Genomic DNA, 10,583 nt, shown 5'->3' with positions numbered 1-10,583 from the left:
TATTTCGCTACGTAAGTTTCATTAAGACATTAGAAATGTGAAAGGAAATAAACAAGTTGAATGTCACCATTCCAGAATGTTCTTATTCTGCATTAAATATAGTCAAATAACAATTAAATTACAATACCAAATTTGTTTTCTTTGGCGGGGGAACCAAGACATATTTATATTTCTCAGACGATTCTCAGATGATTCAATCAGTCAATCTCAATAAGTGTACATCATAAACAGCAGTTCAGAAGTGTGAAACAGATGTTTCTTTTTAATTGCATAATTTTTACATTGAATTTGGGAAATCTCTTTTCAGTCAACTGTTTCAACCTTCTTTGAGCTTGATTTTTCCAGTGAGGGGACTGTAGGGGTATAGGTTTGAAAAGCGTCCTAGTGTCCAAATCGGAAAGATATTCCTGTAGGAAGTGTAGCTAATAGCACAGCTCTTATTGAATACCCCTGAAATGTTCTCCTGAAAGAAAAGAGACAAAAAAGAAAAAATCAATTAAATATTTTATAAGTTGTTTTATCAAACTCAATCAAGTAAATAATTTTGTGAGAGTTTTGTTTGCAAAGAAAAACTATATAATGAAGGACTCACTTGTGGCCAGTCTCCATTGGGAAGTTGCTTGTCAATCAGCAACTGAACTCCTTTCTCAATTACCTGGCCATCTGGATGCCTGTCAGGTATAATAACAGAAGAAACTATCACTCGACCAGTGGCGGCTGGTGGCAAATTATTTTGGGGAGGACAGGAGGAAAACCAACAAATGGCGAGAGGTTTGTAGCAATATAGCACTAATCCGACTAGCAACAAAATGCAAATTTACTATAAAATTAGGGTAAAGTATTGAACATTCTATCATCATACTTTATAGCCTATCAATTGTCTTAAAACACAAAGGATGAATATAAAAAAATCTAATCACTGTGGGAATGACATGAACAACACATTTGACACAACAACACCCTCTGTTTTACAAAGCAAAAACAAGATACAGAAAATAAAAATGTATTAATCACCGGGTAGGCAAATTTAGTCTATGGGGTTTATCAGAAGCTTGAATCTTGTGTTGACATTTACCGTATGTTCCCTGCTTTTGTGATGCTGATGTTCCTAAGGTAGCATTATGCTATGGTAGCCCATATATATATATATATATATATATAGATATATATATAGATATAGATATATATATGGCTGTCCAGAGCCATCCCGAGACCTACTGATCTGCCTGCTGGAGAACCACCAGGTGGGGAGGCTAATTTTTACAGTTTAGATTGCATGGGTGCAAAAATATGTGAACCCCTTCAGTTAATAGGGTATTGCATCTTCTTTTGCAGCAATAACTTCAACCAAATGTTTTCTGTACTGACAAATCAGGCTTTCACACTTTTTTTTTTGTTGCCCACTCCTTGCAGAACTGAGCCAGACGAGTGAGGCTGGTTGGCCGTCTGTAATGAACTGCCTGCTTAAGGCCCAGCCATAACATTTGGCTGGGCAAAGCCCGATTAATCGGTATGAACGGTATAGAAATATACCGGTATGAATTTGGCCTACTATATGGATTTTGACTATACCGTGCAACCACGGTAGAGCCTTCCAGAAATAAGATTTGTCACAGCCCCATTCAAATATTGCAATCAATATGGGCAAACATAGCAAGCAATCTTCCAATTACTCAAAAACAGTAGGCCTATTGCACAGATGAAGTAGAGTTTTGGTTTCTGGTTTTAACATATACATGAGACAAATTCCTTTGTTTACAGAGACTTAAATGGAAAAATGTGGCATGGAATAGTGTAGCCATGCAAGCAATGATGTCAGGTTGGTTAAAATTGTGAAATGTTTATTGTAGGCCAACAGAATCGAGTATTTATCCATGTAACAATTTGTTAGAGCTAGCACACTAAAAATATTGAACAAAGTTTTCTTGTGATCCAATAAACATAGGCTACTGTTGAAAGTTACATATAGCTCTTCTGTGGCCGAGCACTGCAAAATGAGTTGGAAAATTCAACCCATGCAACACACAGGAGTTGCCCAATCCAAATCTGGCCAAGTGCAGTAGATTAGCAGCTGTAGTGCAGATTCAATTTTTATGACATTTTACAAAAAATACTATATTGTGATACATACCGTTACAGTCAGTGCTTCAGAATTATACCGTGATATACATTTTAGGCCATTCCACCCAACCCTACCCCGAGCAAAAGAGAAAACCGCCTTGTAACTCTGGACGGATTGTACCACTGCACTGTACTCCCCGTTCAACCGCAGCAGGCCAGCCAGCACTGCCAAAGAGAGGGTGCATTGTGGGAGGTATGTGGTTTTGGCTTATGCCTGTCAGCCGGGAGCAGACACACTTGTGGCAAACGGCACAATTAGAACACAGATAAAAAGGGCCAGCTCCAAACAGAGAGGCAGAGTTTGATGTGGTGACTGAAGCAAGGAGAGGTGAGCACCAAAGTTTGGCAAAGCACCTAACCTGTATTGCTAATTGTGCTGTGCCTGCTCCCCTAGGCTGAAGGCTTGCCGGTGTAAGAAAGGAGATAAGTGACGGCTTTCCCTTTGAGAGGACAGGCTTTAGTAACATTTTGCCATTCAAGAGGAAGACCTTTAGTTGCTATTTTTGGCTGCTGTAGTTTCTTTTTTACAGAGACCTGTTTGTTTGTCAACATTGCATTGTTTCACTTTTTAGAGGATATAATTACTTATCTAACAAAGCATTGCGCATAACAAAAAATGATGTATATAATGAATCAATTGTTACATTTGCCTTGAGTTCTTTACCTGGCAGCCATAAGGCCTAGCAAGGCCCAGCATGTGTTGTGGATCTGACTGTTAGGACTCTGGACATAGCGTCGTTGCTCACACGACTCAAAGTCCTCTCCCCAGCCTCCGTCTTCCATCTGCTTGGCCAGCAGGAACTCACATGCCTTCTGTACCTCCCCACACACACTACTGGGGGTGACAAGATCATCAACTGACAATTATGCTTAAAGCTATGATGTTCACTACATGTCTGTTGTAATTGGTCTAAAGTTAAAGAGAAAAAAAGGTTGCGTATATGCATGTGCGCGTGGTACTTGTTTTGAGAGGGGTCCTTACCCATGTTTGTAAGTATGACCCATACAGGCAAAGGCCTCAATCCCAAACCAGGTTCCATATGTGAAACACACTCCCCAAGACCTGAGGAGATACACAATGTTTGTTACACTAGAAGAGCCGCCCACCTAAGAGAAAACTAATTGAATCTTTGCACTCAATACAATTCCTGGACCCTGCTTTCTTGACATTTCCTTGATTTTTTTCACCCAATATTTTTAAATGTTAAAATTCACACCCGGGAAAGCTAATTTAAGGCTAAACTGTTTTGGTTTCCATTTCATGCAATTCATTTGTCGCAAGGGTTCCCTGGCACAATTACTATGTACTACGGTTATATAGTGTAAATAAGATATGTGTAGCAAAATATGTATAGTTTATATATATAGTCTATAAGTATGTGCAAAATGACAAAAATGTAACTGAATTCTATGCATTAGCTTCACGTGTGTGTTGGCTGGTAGGCGAGTCAGGTGGGAGTCAGGTGGCTGAGCGGGTAGAGCATCGGACTAGTAATCAGAAGGCAGTTGCCAGTTAGATTCCTGGCTGGTGCACATGTCGTTGTGTCCTTGGGCAAGGCACTTCACCCTACTTGCCTCGGGGAGAATGTCCCTGTACTTACTGTAAGTCGCTCTGGATAAGAGCGTCTGCTAAATGACTAAATGTAAAGGTAGGCGCAATTCTTATGTCATGACATAGCAGGAACAATAATTGTAATCATAAAAGGCAAATATGTTTTGTAAAGCGGATAAACATAACAAATAAATGACTAAGCTAGACAACAGAAAGGAACTTTTGAGACCAAATACATTGATTCACTACGCGATCAATCATTAGAAGGGGGATGATAGCTTTAATAAATCCCATTCTGATTCTGATATCGCTCCTTTAAAACAGCCTGCAAGATGCATTCACTGTTTACCAGCTCAAAAAAAACAGAAATTCTGAGTACAATGCAATACTAAAAGGGATCAAAACACAGGCTATTCTAAAGTATCTGTCAGGCTAGTTGTAGTAGATAGGCCGGCTACTTGATTTATCAAATGCAACTTTTGTTTTATATGCGCTACTTCCCTTGCATAACCTACCATCCACACTTGAAACTGGAGTCCCAGTGTTACAGTAATAGCCTACATGAAACCAAAATACACATTGGCTACACAGCCTGCCTTGTCATTCGGAAAGTTGTTAAATTGAATAGGCTAAGCATCAACATATAGGCTGACATTAAGTAAGCCTATAGCCTAGAATAAAAAAAATAAATATATATATATACACAATGTTGGGCTATTATAGACCACCTGCAGTGTAACCCACAACGTGTTTGACATCCTTTAGCCAATCAGTTACATTTTGCTGAATCATTGAAGGGCTAGACAACAAACGCTCTAATTAAATAATCATCAACTAACAACACGAAAATAAATGACAGATTGACAAAGGCACGTTCATTTTTCGATATTGCCTTGCTCCGTGCAAGAAGCGCCATCCAGCGACCAATTTAACCCCTAACTTCTAGTAGGTAAAAAGTGGCTTGGCGCTTCTAGTGTTGAGAGACAAAGGAGACAAATGGGCCTCATTCTCGAACGCAGTTAAGAAGAATTTAAGAAGACATTTCTTCTGAATTGGATTTAGGAAAACATTTGGCATTCATGAAAGTTTTCTCATTTGGGATTTGTTCTGAAATTCAGAAGACTTTCCGAACTCGAAATAGCAGTCGTAAATTGAGTTGTCTCAATTGCGATTCCTTAAAAAACAACAAGGATCAAAGGAATCGCATTTAAGAAAACTCTCCGTGTTTGAAGTGTTAATGAAGTTATAAGAAATCGTTGGTGATTGCGTTCACATCAACTCTATAGACTATGGCAAACCGTTTTATCATTTAACCAATGAATTCTTGATATCCTATATACGAATTCTTGATATCAAGAATTTCATTTTGGATATCAAGAATTCAAATTTTGGATATCAAGAATTCAAATTTTTGATATAAAGAATACAATTCTGGATATCAACAATTCATTGGTTAAATGATAAAACGGCTTGTCATACTTACTAAAAAAGCTTAGAATTGTATTTTTGATATCCAGAATTCAAATTTTGGATATCAAGAATTCATTGTTTAAATGATAAAACGGATTGCCATAACAGACATCTTCGGATTTAAGTAATTATAATAACTAACCTTGCTTCGTGTGCACACAGTTAGATCCAGTGGAGAAAAATTCCGCTGTTCATCTTAATGGTATGATGTTGCACCGATGCACCTGTGCACAGGTTGCTTTTCGCTTGGACATAACTTGCGTTCCTGTTGCTTTCCTAATTGTGTCGATTCTGACTGCAAACGTCACTGCTGTTGCGTGCCCTTATAAGGAGCTGTTGGGGCGTGTATGTATGCAAATTCAGGAGCACGAGGACGCGCTTTCAACTTAAGAAAACTCTTCCCGGGGAGCACAGCTCAGAAAACTTCTGCTGCGTAGGAACACATTTTCAAGCGTTCATGAATTTGGCGGATGTCTTTTTCTTACGTTGTGTTTCCAAAGCCCGTAAGAAACAATTCAGAAGAAACTTAAGAAAATGTTCGACAATGAGGCCCAATTTTCTTAACAGCATAAAGCATTGTCTTTGTGAACTATGAATACCAAGATCACTGAGACTTACCCTTCCCATGATCCATCAGGCCGTTGCACCTTTCTGCAATACTCAATTCCTTTTCTCAGTGTGGACCTGTGTGAAAAGGTTACAACCAAGTATGATATTAGCTTTGTATAGGTACAAAAGAAAAGTACTGATGAGCCCTGTGGTTGTCGTTATATTACGTGGCTATGATTTGTATTACTGCAATTAGGCGGATTGTAAAAAGGATGTCAAACACTGGATGTGTAGATACAATAGTAGTTACTTTATTGTGACTAATTGCACAAATGACTGCACCCTTTTCAGAGAATTCTCCTGACTGATTAAAATTACCGGATTTCTTCAACACGATGGCTTGGATATGCCGTCTGGAAGTGTTTCAGAGACTGCATAACTGCAGAGGTGCATTCCACATAGGTGTAGTCTATCATAATGTCACCTGAAAGGGGGAGGAAGATCATTTGAACGTTGCCATTTTGAGTACATAGAAGACGGAGAGATGAATGAAGCCATCCTCAGTATTTAGTTAACCTCCTCTTATTGCCTTCCCTGTTCCATGCCTGGTGCTGCAGAGGCTGTAATCAAAGGGTGCTCCACTGCAATTTTAGGTAGTTGTAACACAACTTGTAACACAAGTCAAACCTTCAACACTATGATAATGTGATCACTTCAGTAAGTATCAAACTACTTGACAAAATAAAGGCTACTTTAGAGTTAGATGGTGACCTTGACAGACTGGATTTTCTGTTTGACATCATAATGCTTGAAGCAAGGAAATATCAAGTCAATTTATTTTACACCTTTTATGTAATGTATATGCCTAAATTGGCCCTGGCCAAAATTATTTGAATAATATATTCTGTTCTTGTTGTTTTTGATGAGCATTTCAATTGTTGATGTCTTTGTTAAGGTCACCATCCACATCGTCAGGAAGAACGACAGCGTTTGCCGGTACATGACTGAGATGTGTCTTGCCTCAGGATCTGTATTTGAGTGAATATGTAGTTCTACAGTGTTTTGTACATGTAAAAATACTATTTTGAATTGTATTAATTCTGTTTTCAAATACATTTATTTTTTTTGAAAATATTAATGTAAGTAAGACTATATCCATATAGCGCATTTCATACAATAATTGTAGCTCAAGGTGCTTTACATACAATCAATAAAAACAAGTGACAAAAGTAATAATTAAAATAGCAAATCTATAAGAACAATAATATAACTAATAAAAGTAGTAAAACCCTTTACTTATTACTTAAATGCTTCGGTAAAAAGGTAGGTTTTAAGCAGTTTAAAAAAAATGTCTAGCGTGTTTGCTTCCCTATAATTTATGGGTAATTTGTTCCATAGTTTTGGGGCGTAATTGACAAAGGCCGAATCACCAATCTTTTTATGACTCCTTCTGGTGACCTCTAAAACGCCTGGATTTGATGATCGTAGTGTTCTAACTAGTGTGTAGTTTATAAGGGAGTTAGCAATGTACCTAGGTCCTTGTCCGTGTAGAGCTTTGTATGTGAAGAAAAATACTTTAAAGTCAATTCTGAAGGTAACAGGGAGCCAGTGTAAAGTGGCTAGGACAGGATTAATGTGTTCTCTCCTTTTAGTTTTTGTTAATAATCTAGCTGCAGAATTTTGAATGAGCTGTAGTCTTTCAGTGGTTTTCTTGGGAAGACCAGTGAAAAGTGTGTTACAGTAGTCCAGCCGGCTGAATATAAAAGCATGAATTAACTTCTCTGCATCATTTTGGTTTATGAATGGTCGTACCTTTGCTATATTCCTCAGGTGAAAGAAAGCTGTTTTGGTGACTTTATTAATGTGAGAGTTGAAATTCAAATCTGAGTCCAGGATTACACCAAGACGTCACCTCTGGTTTATGACAAGGGGGTTAAGACTCCTAGATTCTTAGTAAGCATCTCTCTTTTGGATTTGGGGCCACATAGTAGGACTGGAATGCGTTGATTCTTATTTTACTGAGGGAATGCTCGTAAACAAAGAACTAATGTAACCTGGCTGTGCTGACTGAGAGGGAACTGCAATTTAACAGTGTATTGGAAAATGAAAATACTCAAACCATTTGTTATTATAACCACATTCATATTTCATTTTTTCTTAAAAAAGAAAAACATAATTCTTAATTATTTTCATATGAAGAACAATGGGCCTCATTCTTGAACGCAGTTAAGAAGAATTTAAGGAATTTTTTCTGAATTGGATTTAGGAAAATATTTCGCATTCATGAAAGTTGTCATCTGGGACTGAACTTCAGAAGACTTTCCGAACTCGAAATAGCAGTCGTAAATCGGTTGAGTTGTCTCAAATGCGATTCCTTAAATAAACACACGGATCAAAGGAATCGCATTTAAGAAAACTCTCATGTTTGAAGTGTTAGTGAAGTTATGAGAAATCGTTTGTGATTGCGTTCAACTCTACAGTATTATTGAAGAATCAATTATTCTTGATATCCAAAATTCGTATTCTTGATAAGAATCAAGAATTGCATTTTGGATATCAAGAATTCGAATTTTGGATATCAAGAATTAATTGGTTAATCGGATTTAAATAATAATAATAATTAACCTTGCTTAGTGTGCACACTGTTAGATCCAGTGGAGAACAATTCCACTGCTCATCTTATTGGTATGATGTTGCACCGATGCACCTGCGCACCAGTTGCTTTTCGCTTGGACAAAGCCTGAAGAAACATTTCAGAAGAAACTTCTCGAAAAATGTTCGAGAATGAGGCCCAATGTAAATAAATGACACCCCTTGACTGCAAATGTAGGCAACCTATAGCCTATGTTGACTTAAATTATTACAATTAATGATATACCCGCTGTCACTAGAAGGCGCTGATAACAACACAATAATGCATTTGCATTAGAGTCCTAGGAGAGTCTACGACGGTGGCTCATGCGCATTCAGTTAATACGCATTGAATAAAATACGTTTTACTAGTTAAGTCAATACAAGTGTACAAGTCTGCTTTACATTACACCAACACATAATGTCTAAATTGACTACTTTGTATGATAAGCTTGTAGTGAGACGTCAAAAGTATGGTTTGGAGTCTGTTAGTTCAAACAGTTTAACTTGTATTTGGAAAATAAAAGTTTATAGCCTGTTCTCCCATTCTAAAGTGTTATGCGACAGTTAACAAAAATGCTGCAAGACACCCAATGCAACTGTTATGAGACACTTGCATACCACTATCAATAGAACAGTAACTGTCATGTGCCAGTGGAGGCGCTGTCACGTACCACTAGCTACTGTCATGTACCAGCGGAGGCACTGGCATGTACCACTAGCTACTGCCACGTACCACTAGCTACTGCCACGTACCACTAGCTCCACTGGCACATACCACTAGGTACCAGTAGAGGCGCTGTCACGTACCACTAGCTACTGTCATTTACCAGAGCAGGCACTGGCATGTACCACTAGCTACTGATTCTTACCACTAGCTCCACTGGCACGTACCACTAGGTGCCAGTAGAGGCACTGGCACGTACCACTACTCTTTTCACCCAAATAAACGTACCGGTACGTACATTTTTTAACCTGAAAAATCCCCCCGGTACGTTCTTATTTTGGACGGTACGTTTATTTTTGAAAATCAAGACAACATTTTAGAAAATTCCTTGCTTTTTTTTCGGAAAGGAAGATAAATTTGAACTCTGATGTGAAAACGTTAGCTACCTTAGCTAGCTAATTACTGGCAAGTAGCTTACATTAGCTAACAAAGTTAGCTACCAACTGAAAGTTGTCAGTGCAAGCTAGTAAATGTTAGCCAGAGCCTCATTATGGCTCTGATGTTAGCTCTAGCTACTGTACACTAAGAAAATGGTTCCCATTCAGCACAACAGCATGACAGTCACAACCTATAGAAAACGAGCCTCTCGTCAAACAAAAATCCCAGGGTATTTACTTTTTTATATTTGCAAACTCAAGTACTATAGATATTTTGAAGGTGTAACTAGTACTGGTGCAAGTTGAGGATTGTATGCTGTACAAGATGCGGAATATGAGGTGACGTGAGATTATGTAATTGGGAGTCAGATGGCTGAGCAGTGAGGGAGTCGGGCTAGTAATCAAAAGGTTGCCGGATCGATTCCCCGCCGTGCCAAATGACGTTGTGTCCTTGGGCAACGCACTTCACCCTACTTGCCTCGGGGGGAATGTCCCTGTACTTACTGTAAGTCACTCTGGATAAGAGCGTCTGCTAAATGACTAAATGTAATGTAATTAGAAATACTACAGCACTGCAGTTGTGTCTGCTATAAGTATTTTGAGGTTTGTTATTTGACAGCTTTGTAACTATGTATTTCCAAGCTACATGCATTGAAGTATTTTTCTAGCAATGCTTTATTTGGTAGTGGTTGTCATGTTGACTGTAAGCTGTTTTAGGAAAAGTGATAGTACTAGTACATGTATGTTTGTAGCTAGACAGCCTCTTTTTTTTACTTTGTAAAAACTATGTATTTAAAGTGTTAAAGTATTTTCCGAGCAATGCTTTGTTTGCTAGTGGTTTTCATGTTATGTTGCAGTCATGTTGACTGTGAGTTTTTGAGGAAAAGTACTACCATATATTTCTAACCAGACAGCCTCTTTTTTGAGATTTTCCAGGTTATGTTTCAGTCATATATGGACTAAGTTTTTGAGGAAAAGTACCAGTACTATATTTGTAACCAGACAGCCTCTTTCTTTACATTGTGATAATGATTATGTATTTCCAAATGACAAGTGTTGAGGTATATTCCTAGCAATGCTTTGTTTGCTAGTGGTTTTCATGTTATGTTGCAGTCATGTCGACTTAGTTTTTTGAGGAAAAGTGCTTGTACTATAT

At 38.1% G+C, this 10,583-nt stretch overlaps 1 protein-coding gene across 6 annotated transcripts in view; it reads right to left on the bottom strand.

Moving 5' to 3' along the window:
* Positions 1 to 234: 234 nt before the first annotated feature.
* Positions 235 to 10,583, bottom strand: part of lss (lanosterol synthase (2,3-oxidosqualene-lanosterol cyclase)) — a 139,135-nt gene continuing 128,786 nt past the window's right edge. For 2 of the 6 annotated variants that reach the window (XM_084688222.1, XM_084688224.1), the window contains 6 exons: positions 6,071 to 6,176; positions 5,762 to 5,827; positions 3,104 to 3,184; positions 2,786 to 2,956; positions 593 to 671; positions 235 to 463 (listed from right to left, as the gene is read on the bottom strand). In XM_084688222.1, the coding sequence (XP_084544348.1) occupies positions 317 to 463; positions 593 to 671; positions 2,786 to 2,956; positions 3,104 to 3,184; positions 5,762 to 5,827; positions 6,071 to 6,176 (650 nt within the window). In that variant the 3' untranslated portion in view covers positions 235 to 316. The remainder of the gene's footprint in view (positions 464 to 592; positions 672 to 2,785; positions 2,957 to 3,103; positions 3,185 to 5,761; positions 5,828 to 6,070; positions 6,177 to 10,583) is intronic. The other 4 variants (XM_084688223.1, XM_084688225.1, XR_014741562.1 and 1 more) reach the window with 4 other exon arrangements.

This window comes from Hypomesus nipponensis, chromosome 23 (assembly GCF_054491055.1).
Source record: "Hypomesus nipponensis isolate SF chromosome 23, ASM5449105v1, whole genome shotgun sequence".
In the NCBI taxonomy this organism is placed as follows: domain Eukaryota; kingdom Metazoa; phylum Chordata; class Actinopteri; order Osmeriformes; family Osmeridae; genus Hypomesus; species Hypomesus nipponensis.
This window is presented reverse-complemented; position numbering and strand designations above follow the sequence as displayed.